The 22326-nt window shown below is 43.0% G+C and overlaps 1 protein-coding gene across 6 annotated transcripts in view; it reads left to right on the top strand.

Annotated features, from left to right (window-relative positions):
• The window catches only part of LARS2 (leucyl-tRNA synthetase 2, mitochondrial), a 251118-nt gene that overhangs the window by 73943 nt on the left and 154849 nt on the right, over positions 1–22326 (top strand). For 5 of the 6 annotated variants that reach the window (XM_081246586.1, XM_081246585.1, XM_081246582.1 and 2 more), the window contains 2 exons: positions 15165–15419; positions 21266–21394. In XM_081246586.1, coding sequence (XP_081102712.1) covers positions 15186–15419; positions 21266–21394 — 363 coding nt within the window. In that variant the 5' untranslated portion in view covers positions 15165–15185. Of the gene's footprint in view, positions 1–11651; positions 11763–15164; positions 15420–21265; positions 21395–22326 lie in introns of those variants that run through there. The other variant, XM_081246584.1, reaches the window with a different exon arrangement.

The raw sequence follows: 22326 nt of genomic DNA, 5'->3' as shown, positions 1-22326 counted from the left end.
ACCCTGAGCTCCTGAGAGCGTGTGTTCAGTGCCTTTCTTCTCTTCCTCTCCAGGACCGAAGGTGGCGCTCAGTACATACAGGATGTTCAGATGTTGTTTGATGAGTTGAATTGAATTGTTCATATGTGATTAGTTCAATTCAGAAGGAAATGTGGATATTTTGATAGGGATTGGTCTTTGCCTTTGGATTTGCTGAGCAAATTTAATATGTAAACAAGACTCAGGTGGAGAGATGTTAAGCACTCAAAAAAAAATCTTTTCCAAGTACTTTGGCAGCTTCCATTTGATGAACATTTGGTTGATTTCAAATGATTTAGATGTATTTATTCAAGTAAGTTCAATAGGACCAATCTCTATTTGGAAAAATTCTGTTAACTATTACTGTCTTTTACTGTATGGCCTTAGAAGTAATTCATTTTCATTTTATCTCCCTTCCTTCCTTCCTTCTTTCCTTCCTTCCTTCCCACTCATTCAGATGACAGTTTGCTCCCCAAATTAAGAGAATAAGTATTAGGAAATAAATCTGTGGTCATGTATCTTGTCTGGTTTCTGCATTGCTTTCATGTTTCAATTGACACTGTCACACCAAAGCTATTGGTTAGCTCTTTACTGCTTACAGTGCAGTGCATGGGCTGGCAGTATCGGCATCTCCTGGGAGCCTGCTAGAAATGCAGAACCTCAGGCACACCCCAGACTTTCTGATCCTTGGGTGATTCATATGCATGTACATGTTTGAGAACAGAGGTTTAACTAACCTGGACAATATCCCTGTTTCATACCTTGGAGATGATGTGGGGACTGAACCAAAAGAAGAGGATTGAATATATATCTCTTTGCAATTTATCAGCACTAAGTGGCCTACACCTTTATGGGATCTACACACTGGAAAGGTTTCCCTACCTGTCCCACGCACACCTCCTGTAAGAAGCAGCACCGCCACCTCTAAGGGACTGCCATTAACCACTTTATATGCGTTCGCTCTCTCAATCCTTACAACAAATCTATGAGGTAGGCACCACCTCTGTCTCTTTACAGATGAAGAGCCTAAAGACTAGAGAGATGAAACAGCTTGCTTGCCGCCACCCAGCTTGGCACAGTACCTGGCCTGTAACAAGTTTCTGTAATTGAAGGCTTTCAGCATCCATCCTCCTCTTTTTGGGGACAGGGTGGTCCAGATTTAAATGGCTGCAGAATTGTTCAGTTGACTCATAAACTGCAATGAGGTGTCATCTTCTGTTTTCAACCCTTTGCAGACTCTAGAATGTTATTTGCTACCCTGGGCCATGAGCCAGGGATAGTATCTTATTGCCTGCCCCATCCCAAGGCTCCCACTTCCTCTTCCATGTACTTCTCCTCAATCTCCTCCTCCTTCTCTCCTTCCTCCAATTTCTCCTCTTTCTCTTTCTTGTCTTCCTCTTCTTCCTATTCCCTCTCCTCTTCCTTTCCTTTTTTTTTAGATTTTTTAAATTGAAGTATAGTTGATTTACAATGTATTAATTTCTGCTGTACAGCAAAGTGATTCAGTTATACATATATATACATTTTTTTATATTCTTTTTCATTATGGTTTATCTCAGGATATTGAATATAGTTCCCTGTGCTATACAGTAGGACCTTGTTGTTTATCCATTTTATATGTAATAGTTTGCATTTGCTAACCCCAAACTCCCAATCGATCCTGCCCCCACCCCTCTCCCCCTTGGCAGCCACAAGTCTGTTCTCTATGTCTGTGAGTCTGTTTCTGTTTCATAGATAGATGTTTCCCTTTTTTCTCTTCTGTCTCCTCCCATGGTCAAGCACTTGAACTCAGTGCAGCTCCTCTTTCTTCCATCCCCCTCCTTCCCTCCTTTTGCTCTGGACTCCAGGTAGAGAATTCAGATGATCATGATGGTGACGATGATGATGATGATTTTATCGTTGTTATTGTTTGGCCATGCAGGATTTTTGGTCCCTTTTCCCCCTTTATTCTTTTCATCTTTTACCCTGGTGGGAAGGAGGTCATTCAGCATAAGAACATGAACTGCTATGAAAAGCAACCAACATTAGGAAGAGAAAGCCTGGTTTGTCTTAAAGATTTGGAAACTCTGTGGGTGAGGAGGAGGGACATGATGGGTAATAAGGACCGCAGAGAGTGAGGAGGGAGAGAAAAGAGACTAGAAAGAAGGACCTCCAGGGTGCTCCGCAGACACAATCTGGTTGTTCTGCAAGGGGATTAGGAGGAAAAGCACAGACTATTTGGAGCCATCCTCTCTACTTGGGGTGCGTTCGTCACCAGCCACTGGGAAGCCAGTGTCAGGTTAAGGGTATGCCAGTAAGTCCTTCCAGCCACTGCAGGACAGTAAGGGGCAGTTACATCATTGTTACTGCTAATACCAGCCCACCACTTCCTACGCTCCCTCTGCATGCCTGGCACTTGTTAAATTCTTTCTATATACGACTCTTACATCTCACAGATTGGGCAGAGTAGGAAACTGAGGCCTGTGCTTTCTCTATCTGTTGTACAGTTTGGGCTGTAACACAGTAAACTAGGTCATTGGAACTGACACACAACTTGCTGTCCTCTGTGTACAAAACTATGCTGCTGATAAGGATCAGAGGAGTGTGATCATTGACTTAATTAATTTATTGTCTACTTGGGAAGAGAAGACATATACACATAAATTCAAGGGCTAATTACCTCTACAAGAATACAAGAGATGCCAGAGATGGTCTGACTAAACACCAAATTAATGGCAGGGATTAGGACCTATAAGATCTTACTAACATTTATTTATTAAAATTGCAGATATCACCAAAAGATGGACAAGATACATTTTATACATTTGCAGATAAATATAAGTAATCCATAACCCACTCTTAGACTAAAAATAACAAATTCTGAATATCTTCAGGTCAAATGTAACTCAGTACTGTTTTATACATTCAGTATTTCTTCAAATAGGATAATCTTTTTCTAGAAGTAATCACAAAGCCTGAGGAGATTTGCAGCAGTGGAAAGGATTTTTTTCTCCCCTGTAATGAACAGATCAAAAGCTTAATCCCAAGGTCTGTCTTTGTGTCCAAGGATAATTGTGGTGTGAGTCACTCCAGTTGGGTTTTTTCCTACAAACTCAAGAACAGCAAGGCATGGCAGCAGGGTGGGGGAGACATAAAATTTTAAAAGTCAACAAAAGAGGTCACTTTCAGCAAACTTTGTATCCTGGAAGGGATGCCAAAAACGGGTACTTTTTTATATCAGGCACCTAGGAAAATATGTACTGATTTTGCTCCAGGCCACTCAAGGCCATGACTGCTCTTCGGAAAGGCATCTACTCCCATTTTCTTGGTTCCTGATCTCTTGGACACTGGCTTTGCAAAGATCATTATGAGTCTTTTCACCCACCAGTGCTAGGCTTAACTTTCAGGTCAGCAAGAACTATTAAAGAAAAAATTATCCATGACACTAGTTAAAATAGTGAGGCAGACTTTATTCAGGGAGACTCTTCCTATAGGTGTAGGGACTACTGTAATAGGGTTTTGCAGTAGGGGAGAAAGATTAGGCTTAGCTCTGAATATAACAAGGAAAAGTGGGAATTTATAGCCAAGGAGCAGAGTGAGGGTCAGTGGATGGAAAATTACCAATAGGAAACATCAAGGGTAAGGGGAGAGTCTGGCTAAGCCAACCTAACAGGATTCTTGCTGAAGGCAGGCCAGGGTGATCAGGCATCACTTGGGGGTTGGTGGAGGAAGAGGAACCCCGGGCAGGGGGAGTCTGGCTAAACTGATTTAGCAGGATTCTTGCTATGATTGGGCCATGCAAAGATAGACACAGAAGTGCAAAAGTTGAGGCCTAGTTGGGAAGAGGATTCTGAGACAGCTGGCTTCAGGTAGGGCTTGATCTGGCAGATCCTTCTGTAGCACCAGGACCCAATTCCTCTCTTAGCCTCCTGCCTTCATTCTTAGCAGGCTCATCCATCTCGTTCTGGGGTGGCTGCTGCAATTACTGAGATTTTTCTTTCCACACAGCAGCAAAAAGAATCTGGGTTCTAGTGTTCCCAGCAGAAGTCCTATGCTTTCCTCTGGTTAGGTCAGCAAGCCTAGATCAGAGAGCCTATGCTTTCCTCCAGCTTAGATAATGTGCCTGCCTCAACCGTCTCTGTGGTCAGGGGATGGAATAACTGGATTGGATTAAGCCAGACCTCAGACCTGGGGTATGAGGGGTGGGGTCAAATTCACAAGACTAAATGGCTCAGAGTTGGGGTGAGGGGTGGTTTTTTAAAGGGAAGTCCAGAAGCATTGATCAGAAAAGGGGGAGGAGTAGGTAAGGGGAAAAATCATAGATGATAAGCCTATCTACACCTTCAGTGGCTTGATTATCACAGCTAGGGCATTTTTATTGAAAAACAGTCCATACAGTAGCAAGAATCTTGGGGTTGGCCTCCATAATGGAAGACTGCAAGTTGTTCCCAGAAGATCTGAATCAATGTCTGAAATGTGACAGCTCAGATAAGAATTTACATGGCTGCCTCAGGATTTATTTTTTTGAAAGGTCGCAAAAGCACAGAAATAAATGTCAAGTTGGAATTATTTATTACTCTTGCACCTCGGGGTCATTTCTAGTGAGTTTGCTTTACTTAGTGAGGTAAGCAGGGAAAAAGCTTGTTTTTACACTAAGGGAAGAAATGAATGAAGAAATGGAGACGCCTATTCCTGGAAATTCCTGACACGCAGGCTTTGTATTAATCAAAGAGAGTGCAGAGCAAGGTGCAAGAGGTAAGGAAAATGAACAAAGGGTAGAGAAGTAAAGTTTCAGTGATTCAAATAAAACTCAAAGCTGTTAAGGGAGTCTGCAAAGAACTTAGGAAATTGGTCATTACAATTTTTAAAATAGTACTTGAATGAATCCAGAATGTCTAAACCTTGGTAGGGTCCAACAGAGTAGGTGGGGCAAGGCGAGGTGGGAAGGGGGTGAGGAGGTGGCGTGGGAGGGAACAGAAAGAGACCAACTGATAGGGTGGTTGGGAAGAGAAGAAGCAGTGAGAGAGGGAGGGGTGGGGGGGGAGAAGAGGAAGAAGCAGGGAGAGGAGGAGGAGAACGAAGAAGGATAAGGAGAAGAAGAAGAAAAAGAGAAACTTGGAGGATCGGACACCATAATATGAAAGGCACACAGATGGGAGGAAAGCCAGGGGCACCCAGGCAGAGAGAACTAGAGAAACAATTTGAAGATGAGAGTCTCCCTGAGGTCAGAGAAGCGTGTTTTCTTCATCCTTGTCCACCCATTTCCTGATGCAGGGCCTGGCTCTTATAGTGAAAACCAAGGCAGTGGAAGCACGCAGAGAAGGATGCCGGGAAGCTGCAGGGGGAGACACAGGGATGGGAGATGTGCAATAGTTCAAGCTAAAGGTCGAATGCCAGCTCTTAAAGCAGTAAACATGAGCAAATACGTTGGAAAGAAAGTAAAATTTTCAAGTCTCCACGCTATAGAAGCCTCTTACAATATGGGGGGAAAAGGTAGTATACTTTCTGAAACAAGATTGAGCCTAGAGTTTAAAAAAATAAGTCTTTTTAATCACAAAAGTAATACATGTGTGTTGTTAAAAACTTCAGTGTTTTAATACAGAGAGTAAAATATGAAAGTCCACCTCTGGGAGCTGGGCATCCTGCCCCCTCTCACTTTTTCAGGCTTCCCTCTTTCAGTTATTCCTTCCATGTCCGGCACTGATTCCTCCTTTGACTTTACCATCTCCACCCTCTTACAAACATGTTCATGCATTCCCTATTCCTTTTTAAAAATGCACCAAGAAGGGCTCAGCCTTCACTTCTGTGGCATGTCTGCCCCATCTACAAATCGTGAATTAAATCAGGAGGGACATTCTACAAAATACCTGACTGGAACTCTTCAGAAGTGTCAAGGTCATAATAAAGCAAATAAAGATGGAGGAGCTGTCCCAGATTGGAGGAGACAAAGAAGAATTGTATCTCAATGCAGGGTATACCCTGGACTGGATCCTAGACCGGGTATTAGAAGGAAACTCTCCTGATGTGATAAAGAGTGCATTAGTTATCTGTTGCTGAGAAAAATTATCCCAAAGCATAGCAGCTTAAAACTACAAACATGTTCTATCTCATGCAGCTTATGAGAGTGACTTAGCTGGGGTTCCTCCTCAGGGTCTCTCCTGCTGTTTCAGTGAAGTTGTTGCCTGGGGCTGCAGTCTTAGAAGAGCTGACTGGACTGGAGGAACTGTTTCCAAGCCCACTGACCTGGCTGCTGGCAGATGACCTCAGTTCCTCACCATGTAGCTCTCTCTTTTTATTTTGGCCGTGCCACTCCACACAGCATGCTGGATCTTAGTTCCCCGACCAGGGATCGAACCCATGCTCCCCTACAGTGGAAGCATGGAGTCTTAACCACTGGACCACCACAGAAGTCCCTAGCTCTCTTTATAGCCTTGCTCATGACATACTCCCTCATACCCCATCACCTGAGTGAGTGATGCAACAAACACACCAAGATGGGAGCTGCAGTGTCTTTTACAACCTAATGTGGAAAGTTTAGGTACATAGAGTTATTTCTGCTGTATTCTATTGGTCATATTAACCCAGCCCAGTATAACATGGGAGGGGGGATACACAAGGGTGTGAAGACCAGGAGGTGGGGTTATCAGTGGTATGGTGGTATCTTGGAGGTGGGATACCACAAAGAGTATTTACCAAAAACTTAAAGCAAGCATCATACATTAAAGTAGAACATTAGAAGCAACCCCAATCCAAGTGAGGGATCAATGGAGTAAGACAAGGATGTCCACTATCATGGCTATTCGCAGTGCTTACTCAAGTGTGAAAGAAGGCTCTCCTTCTCTTTAAGGATTATTTGTGGTATCTGGCATGTTTGACCCTGACCTGTTCTTCAAGTTGAGTCCTGGCCAAAGGAGACAGATAATGTTTGGGTGAGACTCTGGAGAGCTAGGCTCCTTTGATGAGAGGGTGCCATGTAAAGAAGCTTTCTGAAGAATTAGAATGTTAATAACATACAATGCCCTGTAAAGATGAAATCAAACAAATGGTGATGGGCATCACTCTATTTAATAAAAAGTCTTCTTTTTTTTTTTTTTCTGGTATGCGGGCCTCTCACTGTTGTGGCCTCTCCCGTTGCGGAGCACAGGTTCCGGACGCGCAGGCTCAGCGGCCATGGCTCACAGGCCCAGCCGCTCCGCAGCATGTGGGATCTTCCCGGACCGGGGCATGAACCCGTGTCCCCTGCATCGGCAGGCGGACTCTCAACCACTGCACCACCAGGGAAGCCCAATAAAAAGTCTTCTTAATCTTTTTCTGTATACAAAGTCATAGAAGATGAATAGTATACAAATTACCACACACTCGGTGGCTTAAAACAATACACACTTATTTTCTTATAGTTCTGGATGTCAGAAATCCAAAATCAGTTTTACTGGGCCAAAATCAAGGTGTCAACAGAAGTCCACTCCCTTCTGGGAGGTTCTAGGAAAGGATCTGTTTTCTTTCCTTTTTTTAAATTGTGGTAAAATAATTTTATTTTTTAAATAAACGTCCACCAGGACTTCCCTGGTGGCACAGTGGATAAGAATCTGCCTGCCAATGCAGGGGACACGGGTTCGATCCCTGGTCCGGGAAGATCCCACATGCTGTGGAGCAGCTAAGCCCGTGCGCCACAACAACTGAGCCTGTGCTCTAGAGCCCACGAGCCACATCTACTGAGCCCGTGTGCCACAACTACTGAAGCCCGCATGCTTAGAGCCCACGCTCCACAACAAGAGAAGCCACCGCAAGGAGAAGCCCGTGCACCGCAACGAAGAGTAGCTCCCACTCGCCACAACTAGAGAAAGCCTGTGCGCAGCAATGAAAACCCAACACAGCCAAAAATAAATAAATAAATAGGGCTTCCCTGGTGGCGCAGTGGTTGAGAGTCCGCCTGACGATGCAGGGGACACGGGTTCGTGCCCCGGTCCAGGAAGATCCCACATGCCGCGGAGCGGCTGGGCCTGTGAGCCATGGCCGCTGGGCCTGCGCGTCCAGAGCCTGTGCTCCGCAACGGGAGAGGCCACAGCAGTGAGAGGCCTGTGTACCACAAACAAACAAACAAATAAATAAATAAATAAATTTTAAAAATTACCATCTCAACCATTTTTAAGTGTACAGCTCAGTGGCATTACATATATCCACACAGCTGTGCATTCACCATCATTCATCTCTGGACCTTTTCATCTTCCCAGACTGAAACTTTGTACATGTTAAACAATGACTTCCCATTCCCCCTCCTCCTAGCCCCTGAGCAACCACAATTCTACTTTCTGTCTCTATGACTTTGGCTACTCTAGGTACCTCATACAAGAGGAATCATATAATACTTGTCCTTTTGTGACTGTTTCACTTAGCATGTCTTCAAGGTTTGTCCATGTTGTAGCATGTGTCAGAATTTCCTTCCTTTTAAGGCTGAATAGGGCTTCCCTGGTGGCGCAGTGGTTGAGAGTCCGCCTGCTGATGCAGGGGACACGGGTTCGTGCCCCGGTCCGGGAAGATCCCGCATGCCGCGGAGCGGCTGGGCCCGTGAGCCATGGCTACTGAACCTGAGCGTCCAGAGCCTGTGCTCCGCAACGGGAGAGGCCACAACAGTGAGAGGCCCATGTACAGAAAAAATAAATAAATAAATTAAGGCTGAATAATATTCCACTGTGTTTATGTACCATGTTTTGTTTATCCATTCATCCCTTGATGGACACTTGCGTTGCTTCCACCTTTTGATTATTGTGAACAATGCCTCTATGACGTGGGTGTGCAAGTATCTTTTTAAGATTCCATTTTAAATTCTTTTGGGTATCTACCCAGAAACGGAATTGCTGGATCATATGGGGAAATCTATATTCTTGTCTTTTTCATCTGCTAGAGCTGCATTCCTTGCTTTCCTTTGCTCATGGTCCTTCTTTCATCTTCTAAACCATCAGGGCAGCATCTTGTTCAGTGGTCACATTGCCTCTTCTTCTGTCTCAAATTTCCCTCTGCCTCTGTCATTGCATTTAGGACCTACCAGGATAACCCAGGATAATCTCATCTCAAGATTTTTAATTTAATCACGTTGCAAAGTATCTTTTGCCATATAAAATAATATTCACAGGTTCCAGGGATTAGGACCTAGATATCTTTGGGGACCATTATTCAGCCTACCACACAAGCTAATAGAAAAAGCAAAAGTTACATAGAAAACTATCATGAAGAGAAAGCCCCATAGAACCCCACTGTCCCTAGAGATCATCACAGGAAATAAATAGTATGAAACATATTTTTCTAGATTTCTTTCCATGCATATACTAACACATGTATTTCATTTATTTCCTTTCCTTTTTAAAAAATCAAAAATGGGTAACATTTTACACAGCCCAGCAACTTGTCTCTTTCATTTAATAATGTATCTCTGTAGCAAGCTCTTTAAGAGTGAAAGAAATTTACTTTCATGCTATGTCTTCTTTGATGTAAAAATAGCAACTTTCCAGTAAAGCAAGTGAACTTTTAGAAAAAATCTATTTGAAATAATCTCCTAGAAATGTCAATGTGAACTTTAATTCATAAGAGGAAAAAGATATTTTGAATCAAAGTAAGTGTAGAGGCTACTTAGAATTTAGTGTTTTGGGTAAATTAGAGAAAGGGCACCCTAGTTGTATGTGCATACAGCATGAAGTCCTTGAAGATTGAGTTACTTTGTGTGGTATGTTGATATGAGAGTCAGTGCTTCCATGGTGTCAATTTAAATTAAGCATCTGCTTTCAGGGGTGGAGAGATCAGGAGACCTAGATGGGAATCCTGACTCTGCCATCAACTAGCTGTGTGACCTCAGGCAAGCTGTAGCCAGTCTCTGGGCCTCAGTGTCCTCATCTTCGAAATGAGAGAATTGGCCTGGAAGTTGTCTCAACTAATGATCTTTCATTCTGCACTTTGGGAAGGGCACTATTTTAGCAGGTTAGAGACCCAGTTTTGAATACCAAATCTTTTACAGTCAGCCCTCTGTATCCGCGGGTTCTACATCAGTGGATTCAACTAACCACAGATGGGAGATATTCCCCCCCAAATTCCAGAAAGTTCCAAAAAGCAAAACTTGAATTTCCTGTACACTGGCAACTATTTACATAGCATTTACATTGTAATAGGTATTATAATCTAGAGATGGTTTAAAGTGTACAAGAGGATATGCATAGGTTATATGCAAATATTATACAATTTTAAGAAGGGACTTGAACATCCTTGGATTTTGATATCCTCGAGGGGTCCTGGACCCAGGACCAGGACCTGGGATCCTGGTATCCCCCTGGGATACCTTGGGATGACTGTACTAATTTGCTGTGATCTTGAGCTAGACAGCTCCATTGGGCCTCAGTTTATTTATCTGTAAAATGAGCCGGCTGGACTAGCGTATTCTCAAGATCCTTTCTAACTCTCACATTCTAAGACAGTGAGTCTCAAACTTCAGTGTGCCTAAGAATTCCCTAGAGGTATGTTCAAATGCAGAGTCCAGTTCAGCAGGACTGGGGTGGGGCCTGAGATTCTATATTTCTAGCAAATTCCCAAGTGAGGCTGATGCTGGTCTGAAGTGTACACTGAATAACAAAGTATTTGGATTTCAAATTGTCAGGAAACTTTGTTAAAGACTTGGAAATTGGTGAGAGATTAGTGTGTGGGTGGAGTACTGGTCTGGGGATTATCTGGTGCTGTGGGGTATGCACATTTGCTTGTCTTCTATTGTCCAGCTCTGTAAAAGCTAAGATACAGACTATAGATGTAGAATACAGAATAATGGGATGGATTTTGTTTGATAGAGGTACAAGTGATTTCAGCCCTGTAGAAAAATATAGCTCTCAAACATTACTTTTTCTAGTCCTACATAGTATCAACCAGTTTTGCACAAGTAGCAAATTTCTTTCAGTATTCCTGATTGCCCATATATATGTGTTCTTCTAAATCTCCTTTAAACAGGTTTTACGTTTTTGAAAATTATACTTTAACACCACTGTTCCTTTGCAATTCATTCATTGATTCATTCATTTATTTATTTATAGCAAGAAATACTTGCCAGGGATGGGGAGGTTACAGGGTAGAATACATAAACTCTTCTAGGAAAGTGGGTGGTCAGGCATCATGCTTTCCTGACTCCCAGCCCAAGTATCAGGTGAGGAAAGCACACTTTACCTCCAACTTTGGCCAGGTAATTCCCCTCCCAGAGCCAGATCACGGATATGGTGGAAGATGGCTTAACCATCATGTGGTCCATTAAGGATCAAGAGGTTGAGAGAGGAGGAGGAGGCTGTAACTACGATGTACTTCGAACCGTGGCCTCGGGATTCCTCCAATGGTCTTTACACTACGTGCCGCCTAGGGACACTAAACTGATGGCTTTCACACGCCTGCTACAATTGTTAAGAATTTGATCCTTGGGTGTCCAGAGTTTTCCAGCCGCCAGACGCAGGGCGGAGGTCTGGGCCCAAGGGCGGGGCTTGGGGCCAGGGGGCGGTGCCAGGGGCCGAAGAGCCGAACCCGCGACAGCCGCCCAGCGGCCCCGGCCTCAAGGAATACTGGGAGTCGGGACCAGGCCGCGCTCTTACTCCTTCGGCTCCGCCCCCGCCTGTCTGTGTCTGCAGTGGCCACCATCAATAAAGTTGTTGTTCTGCCAACATGGCGGCGCCCGTGGTGACTGGCGGGACCGTGTTCGCCTGAGGTGGGAACCGAGGCGTAAGGAGCCGCAGGCCAGAGCCTGTGAGCAGGTAAACCCCTGACCCGGGCTCATAGGGGGCAAGATACGAGGCCTGATCTCCCCTCTACCCGGACTGGTAGATTTTGACTTGCCGGGAGCCGGAAGGGAAAGTGCGGGCTGGGTTTGGTGGTCTCGGAGCTGTGCAGTTTCCCAACTGGAAAAGTTTCTGAGATTCAGATCTTCAGACACTTTGAACCACCGACTCTGTTGATAGCTCTGGACCCTTTCCCAGAAAAACGTATATGTACGCATAGTTTTGTACTCAATTCCCTCTCTCCACCTCTCCACTACCCCGGTTGGTCCCTGGATCTTTGCTCCCGGGGCTGAGGCTTTAGACTCGAAGGACATCCATTGGCCCACATCCTCTCTGTGACCCACAGATCATTGTCACAGCATGTTAGGGCTCTAAGGTCCTCAGAGATCATCTGGATTTACCCCTTTATCTTAAGGAGAAGCTGATTTTCCAGGCAGGAAGTAATTTCCCTGAGGTCACATAGAGAATTAGTTGGGTTTTTTGTTGTTGTTTTTGCACATAACTTAGCTCCTTTAAGATTAATTTCCCGGTACATTCTCGCACACTTTCTTTTGGGCGCACACCAATGCCCTCGTGTGCGCCTCTGTGTTCTGTTTCTTTGCCCGTTTTTTCCTACTCTGCTAGGTTTCTCTGTCCGTATATGATTGTCATTTTGGGTCCAGTTCTCAGGCCCCTCCCTCTATGGTCACAGGCCGCTACCCCCACCATTCTCAAGAAACTTAACCTTAAGCCCTAAGTGAGGTTGAGATCAGGGCTGACTCTTAAAGAGGAGTGGAGTAATGGGGATTGATGCTTTGGAAGGATGTGGAAGAAGAGACAAGATTCCAAACATCTAGGCAAGGAACTGGATGTGACAGAGCTAAGGAAGAAAAGGGCCAAGTTGATCATAGCACAAAATATGAATCACACCTTTCACCTTCATGGTAGGGGCATGGTCCTCTAATAAAATGGCTGCTCCTTCTCAGGAAGAGGCAGTGTCCATCAGGGCTTTGGTGGTGGAGTGTCCCAGAGCAGGGCCTGGGATGTAAAGAAAGGGAACTGGACTGAGCTCCAGGGCTGCAGTAAATCAGAGCCCTGAGTGCACTTATGGCTGAGTTCCCCTAACATAAAGGATGTGGACTTTTCTTAAAGGGTCTTGACACATATATTACCAGATTGCTCCTCAGGGCGTTGGAATCAGTTTGCATTTCACCAGCAGTGTATAAAAGTGCACATTTCTTTTTACAACAGGTTTTTACCAATCTGATAAGCAAAGTATTTACTTGTTGTTTTAATTTGCATTTCTTTGATTAGTTTTAAAGTCATTCTTTTTCAGGTATTTGTTAGCCAATTTGTATTTCCTCTTTTCTCCTTCCCCAGTTTTTAAAATTAGGTTGTTACTGTTTCTCTTCTCATATGTGAACTCTTTATAGAGAACGGTAATCTTTTGTTGAAGTTTTGGCACTTTTCTCTCAGCTTGTTTGCTTTCTAATTTTGTTCATGGTGGTTTTGATATGCAGGTATTTTACATTTTTAGAGAGTTTTATTAACATTTTCCTTTATGAAATCTTCCATTGCTTTTATGCTTAGAACAGAACATCCTGCACCTTTTACAGAATTAGTACATACTCATCTATGTTTTTTCTTGTTTTATGGTATTTAAAAAAATTTTTTAATCTATGTGGGATTTACTCTGCTTTTTGGTTTGAGGTGGGGCTCTAATTTGAATCGGCCCCCCATTCATTGAATGGTCTATCACTTTCTAATCTATTTGTGCTTTTTGCTTTATGAACTTTAAGTTCTTTAAAATACCCAGATCCATTTCAGAAGTCTCTAGTCTATACCATTGGTTTATGTACAGGAAAGGTTATTAGTGAGCCAGATATTATGTAAACATTTTTAGAAAGCTTATTGTTATGAAGACAGGGAATGTTGTTATACGTTTTTTATAATTTGGTGCATAGTATAAGTAAATTATAGAGACAGGATTAGAATTTTAAGTGAAATTAAAATTGCTTCCTTCATATTGCTCATATTGGTGATCTGTCTGCACTCTTTGGTATTTCTTTTTTCACAATGGCTAACCAGCATCAAAACAAATTTTGAGAGGATCAAGAATTAATGCCAGCTTAGAAATAGAGACACAAATGTAGAGAACAAACGTATGGACACCAAGGGGGGAAAGCTGGGGGTGGGGGGAGGTGATGAACTGGGAGATTGGGATTGACATATATACACTAATATGTATAAAATAGATAACTAATAAGAACTTGCAGTATAAAAAATAATAATAAAATAAAATTCAAATCAAAACAAAACAAAAAAGAATTAATGCCAGCTCAGAGTGCCAGTTTCTTCCTTCATTTCTGTCTGGTTTTGAAAGGTCTGTTTTTGTCTGTTTCTGCACTATAGCTAATGCTGTTATACAGAAAGGCAGAAAGTTTAGGCTATTTAGTCATAAATCTTAAATATTTGATGAACTGTCACCTTAGGCTTTAGCACAGTGATAAAACATGAAACTTCTTCTATGAGGTCATTTCTGGAATTCACCTTTGGAGGAAACCAATGAAACATTAAAGTTGAATTTTGATTCGCAGCTAGATGTCTTAGTGGGCCCCAACCTGTGGGTTGTATTCCAGAAAACCATAACACTCATCACTGTTACACATGTTATATATTTATTTGTTTGTTTCTTATCTGCTTTTCTCTACTAGTATATAAGTGCCATGAAAGAAGGGACTTTGTTTTTGTTCACTGCTCTATCCCCTTTGCCTAGTATAGTGTGTGGACCTAGTGACAATAAATATTTGGTAGGTGAATGAAGAACTAAATGAATAAGCAGTCTTCTAAATAATGGTTATTTCCTGGCTCAGCCTACTGAGTATACTTAACTTGTATTATGTATGAAGAACGCTAATCTTAGCTCAGAGTCTCCGATCTTCCTGGGAGACCTATGTTCAGATCTCTTCTGATACTTGAGCCTAAGGCCAAGCCCAGATGTGCTTAAAGCTCTTCTGAAGCCTGGACAATGGGAAGTAAAGCCTCCTGTACAGACCCTAGGCTGGCCTAAAGGCGAGGGCCGGAGGCGGCTCTGCTGCTTCCCACGCAAGCAAGTTGTGAGGTTGCAGCAGGAGCTGGCCCAGGTGGTGGTCTCCTTTTGTTCCTATGGGACTTTTGTATCTTGCTGTTTGGGAGCATCGAACACCTTTAATATTTTCCAGTTAAGAAGTTTGTGTTTATCTCAATTGCACTTCTGAAGTATTCTTTTCAGGGAAAGAAGTCATCAGAATAAGAGGAAAGCATGTGGATGGGCAGGGAGCGCTGGCTGTGCTGAATGGAAGGATGAGCTCGGGGAGGTTCCAGGCGGCTCACACGTGTGCTTTCTGCCCTCTTTTTCAGGGCCTTCTCTCCTTTTGAAGAATGGCTCCTTCTTGGCAGAGGCTGGGTTTTTATGCCTCTCTTCTGAAAAGGCAGCTATATAATGGTCCAGATGTCATCAAATGGGGAAGGAGAGTGATTCCAGGATGTTCCAGAGGTATTTACAGTGCCACGGGAAAGTGGACCAAAGAGTATACGCTGCAGACAAGAAAGGATGTGGAGAAATGGTGGCATCAACGAATAAAAGAACAGGCCTCCAAAATTTCAGAAGCTGATGTGAGTATTCTTTTATATATATACATATATATATTTTTTTCTTTTTTTTTTTTGGTTGCACCAGGTCTTAGTTGCGGCAGGTGGGCTCCTTAGTTGTGGCATGCGAGCTCTTAGTTCCTGCATGCATGTGGGATCTAGTTCCCTGAACAGGGATCGAACCCGGGCCCCCTGCACTGGGAACTTGAAGTCTTATCCACTGTGCCACCAAGGAAGTCCCGTGAGTATTCTAAGAGACGCCGAAAGGGTAGAGAAGAGGGACTAAGGGCTTGGACTGGGGTGAGACTGCCTGAATTCAAATAAGTTATTGAGTATGTGATCTTGAACCAAATTTCTGAATCTCTCTGGGCTTCAACTTTTTTTTATCTAAAATGGGCAGTGTTAATAGTAGTGCCCACCTGCTTCCCAGTATGCTTGTGAGGGGTAACTGGTATGAGACCAGCTTGGTGCTTGGAGGAGTTTCAGTGTGGTGCACATACAAACAAGGTACATGCAAATGGTGCCACACTGGGCAATCTGGAGCAGCATTTACTGGGGAAGCTCATCAAGACAGGAGCCACAGCAGATGTCAGGTCCTCTGTGGTCCACTGCATGGGGGGGCAGCACACAGGGGTCCAGCAGGGTCAGATAGGAGACGCTAGGAGAGACACCTGGGCCCCTCAGCTGTGGAACTTTTAAGCTCCTGCATATTCTGAGAAGTACCTCCCTCTCCCCTCCCATGACGTTGGCCTCCAGCCCTATTCTGCCATCATGGCTTGGGAGGTACCAGCCCTTCCTAGGTGTGATCTGGGACTGGGGTCCAACCTCATGGTTGCAGCTATATAAGTTAGTGGACCCTTGGCTTCTGGTCTGTCTGCACCAGCTCAGCGCTCTACCGGAATTAATTGTCTTAAGCACTTGGCTGTAGCCAATTTCCATGGAGTGCTATGCTGGAGGCCAGCTCCTTCTCTGGGAGGCCAACCTGCTGGGGATCAGTCTTGGATGCATTAACCCTTACCTCTTGATATTGGTCAAAATGACAAATGGAAGATGTGATTTGTTACATGAAATGTTGAATCTGATCAGAGCACAGCACTATAAAATACTTTTACTCTTAAATTCTAATCATCCTTTCATAATAGTTACCAGTCAAATAATGCTGACCCTTTATGTTTAATTAAAGAGATTAGGCCATAGGCAAGCAGTTGAGTAAATATATATCTGCACAAGATCACACTGTGCTTGAATCGCCTTTCCTGATTCTCCACTCTTATCAGACTCATTCTTTCTATGAGATTAATCATTATGAACAATGGGGGTGGGTAGTTATTTGTATTAAACTGAAGAATGGTTTTTGGCATTAGTTACAAAGAAAATCTGGTATTTAAAGAGATGTAGTGTGTAACACGTGAAATGATAAAAAGCAAGGTTTAAATATAATGCATAATTATACAATAAAAGCTTGACTTTTACCTCATTAGGAAGTGAAAATTCTTTGTGGCAACATGACCAGACCAATATAACTAAATGTATTTTGGAAGCAGACCTTAGGGAGCAGTTTATTTCTCAATGAGGAGCATAAAATTAGCTTTTTTTCTTTTGGTTTAGATTTAGTCACTTCCAAACATTTTGAAGTTGTAGCTTTTTGTTCTGGTGACATGGCATTCTTAAGCATATGGTTGTGTAAAAAATTAAATGGATCAAAATAAACTGTGTTTCACTAGTTGGGTAAATAGCTTGAGGGACATTTTGGGTGATCCCCTGGTGGCATTCTATGAGGGTTTGAATGAGGGAACGGCAAAGTGGAGAGAACACTGGATCGGGAGCCTGGGCAGTAATACTGGCTCTGCCCCCAAATCAGTGTGATCTCATCAGCATCGTTTAACCTCTTTGATCCTCAGATTCTTTGCATTGTTTATCTCACAGAATTGCTTTGAAACTCAAATAAGAAAATATGACTGAACCCATTTTGTAAATTGAAAGAGGATAAAAATGTGTGGTGTGTCTTTGTCAGGAATGAGAATATGACTAGATGCTGGTGGATTTTGAAGAATCTATAATCAATCTCCCTCTGGTATTAGCTATATTTGAAATCCACCTGAATGAGTTTCTAGAAGCTGAATATTTTGCCATCATCATCATAATCATCATTATAAAAAGAACTTCCATTTAATGAGCATTTTACTATGTCAGCCACCATCTTTCCATTTATTATCTCATTTAAATCCTGAAACAACCCTGGGGGTGGGTAGTATTATCCTCATTTGGGGGGTAAGAAAACAGGCTCAGAGGGCGGTTTGGTAACTTGTTGAGATGCACAACTCACTTGTGGCAGAGCCCAGGACTCAAACCCAGACACGTCTGATTTCTGAACTCATGCTTTCACCAGGAGCCTTCTTTTGCCTTGCCTTTGATTTACAGATTGTAAACCGAGGCCAGAAAGACAAAGCAATTTGCCTAAGGTCTCACAGCTAGTGTCAAAGCTCAACCAGATCCCGGGCTGCAGGCTCCTACTGAGTGGTCCTTCCCCCTCCATCCTCTAGACTCAGCGACAGCTTCAGAGCATGATCTATAAAGAGGCAGAAGTTATCTTTCTCCTGATGTTAGAAGCTGACAAAAATAATAAGACCCACTTATAAAAACCATCCTTTTTCTATCACTTCCAATCTTAATTTCTTTTAAAGGCTTAAATTCTTACACTTTTATATAATTATGAAAATTTCCCTTTCAGTCAGATTCCTACTCAATTATAGTATAAACTCCCATAATTCCTTCTTTCCACTCCCAGAGATAGAACTCATTTCATTGTCACAGAGGAAAATGACTTAATTCACACAGAAAAGCAAAAGACAGGGGCAGGCAATAAGCTGAATACCTTTTCTACAATAAATAAAAATATTCATGAATAGTAAAGAGTTTTGCTAGCAATACTTTTCTCTTTTTTTTAAATTTATTTATTTATTTATTTATTTTTGGCTGTGTTGGGTCTTAATTGCTGCATGCGGGCTTTCTCTAGTTGCAGCGAGCGGGGGCTACTCTTCGTTGGGGTGCGCGGGCCTCTTATTGAGGTGGCTTCTCTTGTTGCAGAGCATAGGCTTTAGGCATGTGGGCTTCAGTAGTTGTGGCGTGCGGGCTCAGTAGTTGTGGCTCACGGGCTGTAGAGTGCAGGCTCAGTAGTTGTGGCGCATGGGCTTAGTTGTTCCGTGGCATGTGGGATCTTCCTGGACCAGGGCTCTAACCTGTGTCCCCTGCATTGGCAGGTGGATTCTTAACCACTGTGCTACCAGGGAAGCCCAATACTTTTCTATATATATTCTGTAAACTCAGTTTTGTAGTTCCACTTAGCTAGTATATAATGAATCCCTCGATTTTGCTATAAATTTAATCTTTGTTGGATAGACATACAAAATGGAGATGTTAATGAAGAAGCTATATGTGGAAAATGTTTGGGGCAACATTGTTAAATAAACATCATTTTAAAATATATGTCACTATAATAAAAACAAAGTAATTATAATAAAAAAATAGGTTTAATGTAAAAACTTTAAAATGAAAAACTAGAAATAGTTTATATCAAGGATCTTATTGTTTTTTTCAGGTCCCAAAGAACTCTGTAACAGCTGTTTTCCCATGTCCCTAAAAATTCCCAAAGGAAAGGCAGTAGGCCTAATGCATTGCAATGAGTAATGTTTGAATCGAGTGGATAGTCTGCTTATTTCCGATTCTGCACCAAGTATCAGAACGAGGTCTTGTACTTCCTTTGAGGGATTTGTTTACAAGCTGAGAGGATTGTCTATCACTTGCCTTCTTAAAGAAGGAAAGTCCTGAGTCCCCACTAACTCCTGAATCTCAAGTCCTCTCTCCTGCTCCTGAGGTTTTCCTAAGAGTTATGGATCCACATTAAAGTGCAGGATCAATGTGGGGCTTTCCATCCGTTTCTAGAAATCAGCAGCAGCTGTCACTTCATTATTCCAGATTTCCAAGTTTATGTATTATCCAAACTTCTTATTTATTCACTTTTCCCTTGTCTTCCTTCAGGCAGCTTTACTTACCACTCAGTTGGTAATTTCTAGAAGATGGGCCGTACAGAGAAAAGTGCCACTCTGGTCTGTTTTGCCACCCCTTAGGGGCCCTGCTAAAGATTTGTTTAAGTTCTTTGCTGAAGGAAGTGTAAAGCAAGGGGTCGAATGAGATTTGGAAAGAATCTGATTTCTGGTTTCTTCTGTTCCCCTGATTACAGTTGGCTGTCAATTATCAGTCATGCAAATACTTACCAAAAAATACCTCCCCAGTAGACACACATACCCAAAAGAATGGTTATGAATATTCTGTCTTGCATTTGTTTTCATTAATTTTGGAGAAGCAAAGCCTTAAAGAACTCTAGTAGAGCTCACGGAAGGGAGTAAGGACAGAAAGAGAAAAATAGAAGGTGGCAAAAAAGTAATGATAACATCAGACAGTCCAGACCCTTAGTGACTAAACAGAAGCAGTTACCTGTTCTCTTCCTTTCTTCAGAGGCACTCCTTCTCCCCCATGGGAGGATTTAAGGTTGGAGAGGGGGAACATTCCTGTCACGTGGACAGGATTGGTGAAGTGTGCTGGGAAAAGTGCCCTTCAGTAATAAGTGCTCTGCAGAGGCCTGTTATCAGGCTTCAGAGCACAAAGGCCGACAAACATTTATCCAACAGTTATTAAACTGGGAGGTGGGCAGCTGGGAAGGTGGGGTTGGGGGGGAGGGATGATTAAAACATGGTCCTTGGGGCTCCGCTGGTGGTGCAGTGGTTGGGAGTCCGCCTGTCGATGCAGGGGACATGGGTTCGTGCCCCGGTCCGGGAGGATCCCACGTGCCGCGGAGCGGCTGGGCCCGTGGGCCATGGCTGCTGAGCCTGCGTGTCCGGAGCCTGTGCTCCACGGCGGGAGAGGCCGCAGCAGTGAGAGGCCCGCGTACCGCAAAAAAAAAAAAAAAAAAAAAAAGTAAAAAAAACCAAAAACATGGTCCTTGCCCTTGAACAGTAGGTCCCCAGTAAGGAATCAATTAAGTGATACCACCTTCCCTGTGGAGCCTTGTCCCTTCATGTGCACAAACTCGTGACAGCATTCACCATTTTACTGTGGAAGAACTAAGGTGCCAAAAGTCAGTGTTCCAGTGAGGACTTCCTGCCCTGTGTTCATTCTGTTCCAATGCATTTACCTTTTTTCTGTGTTTCTCGTGATGAAGCCGCGTCTTTGGAAGTTGGAGAGTTATGTAACCCTGGCCTGAGGCTGCCTGTAGATCACCCCCTGGGAAATAGCAACCTGGCTAAAATTTTCTCGTTACCTTCCCATTTCAACTTTTTCTGTTGAAAGATAAGCTCACAATACAGCAGAGAAACCCGGGATCTGAACTGGTGCCTGAGGACCCTGCTTGTACTGTTCAAACCAAGTCTGCATGCAGCTACAGGGAATTTAGGGAGGGGCTCCATTTTTAGACATGTCACATCTCTGTGATTCACTATTGTTTCCTTGAATTATATGGACATATGTGTCAGAGCTTCATTTGGAAAAACATACCGTTTTTTAAGACCTAGATAGCTGTCCTAAAAGAGAAGCTTTTAAAAGAGAAAAAGACAGATTTAAAAATACATATGGGTAATAGGACTTTGAGGTTGTTTGGCATTATTTTGGACATTCTTTAGGTTAAGCCAGGGCTTTGAATTTTGGTATTAGGCATTTTTGTCAGTTTATCTTATGGGAATGGTTTTTTAAAAAGAAAACTTTTTAAAAGGTTAAATTATTACCTTGAGTAAAATGCCAAAATATTATGTGCACGCAGGTTTCCCCGTGAATGCGTAATAAATACTCATTGTCATTTTTTTGTCATTCTTTCCTAGAAATCAAAGCCCAAGTTTTACGTGCTTTCCATGTTCCCTTATCCTTCCGGCAAGCTGCACATGGGCCACGTGCGTGTGTACACCATCAGCGACACCATTGCACGCTTCCAGAAGATGAGAGGGATGCAGGTAAGGCAAGATGCCTGCTGGAATAGCACTTTCCTGCCTGCCTCAGGACAATAAGAATGTAGGACAAAGGAAGAAAACCAGTCTTAGTTAAGATTAGGACAGCTTTGAAGATAAACGTGAAAAGCTCAGGGTTTCCTCTCATGAATTGGAGGACATAATAAAGCATCCAGATTCATTGGGAGGCAGCCGCGTGTTGGATGTTGTGCTAGGGAGGGAGGTGGGGTGTGGATGCAGTGGAAGGAGGTTACAGATGTGGGTACAACATGATATCTCCTCAGGTGGAGTTCACAGTCCAGTGGGGCTGACACCCATAAATAGACAGACACTGACCAGGGGAATGAATCCAATAGTAGAAATGAGGAACAAATGCTGTGAGTAGGAAGTGGGACCACAAGAGATTGTTCTCCTTGTATTTGATATTTTCTGTATTCTCTAATGAGCATGTATTTATTTTATAATGGAAAAAGTAAAATTTTCCTAACAAAAAAATATGTGGGGAGTAACAGCTCTGCGGGAGTTGGGGAAGGCTCCGCTAAAGAGGGAGCATCTGTCCTTGAAGAACAAGGTGAAATTTCCTGGGAGAGGAGGAGAAGAACCCTTGCATGTACGATGTGGGTAGACGCCTTTACCCCACTGCCAGTTACCCCAGAGCCTGCACTGTAGTCTTTACCAACACGTCATCTGTAAGATGAGGTGGCAATGATCATAGCAGCTTTTTTAACACCTTACAGAGAGAGGCAGGATCAAAGAGGGACTGAGAGCATGGACCATTGAACCAGATGGCCAGCATTTGAATGCCAGCCCTTAACACTTAGTAGCTATTCGACTTTTGACTAATTACTAAATTAACATCTCTAATACCTAGTTTTCTCTCATCTGTAAAATGGGGATAAAATAGTACCTGCCCATTGGACTATTACAAGGATTGAAAG

This window comes from Mesoplodon bidens, assembly GCF_964165515.1.
Source record: "Mesoplodon bidens genome assembly, chromosome: 10".
In the NCBI taxonomy this organism is placed as follows: Eukaryota; Metazoa; Chordata; class Mammalia; order Artiodactyla; family Ziphiidae; genus Mesoplodon; species Mesoplodon bidens.
Note: the sequence above shows the minus strand (reverse complement) of the source record. Positions and strands in the feature narration are given on the sequence as shown.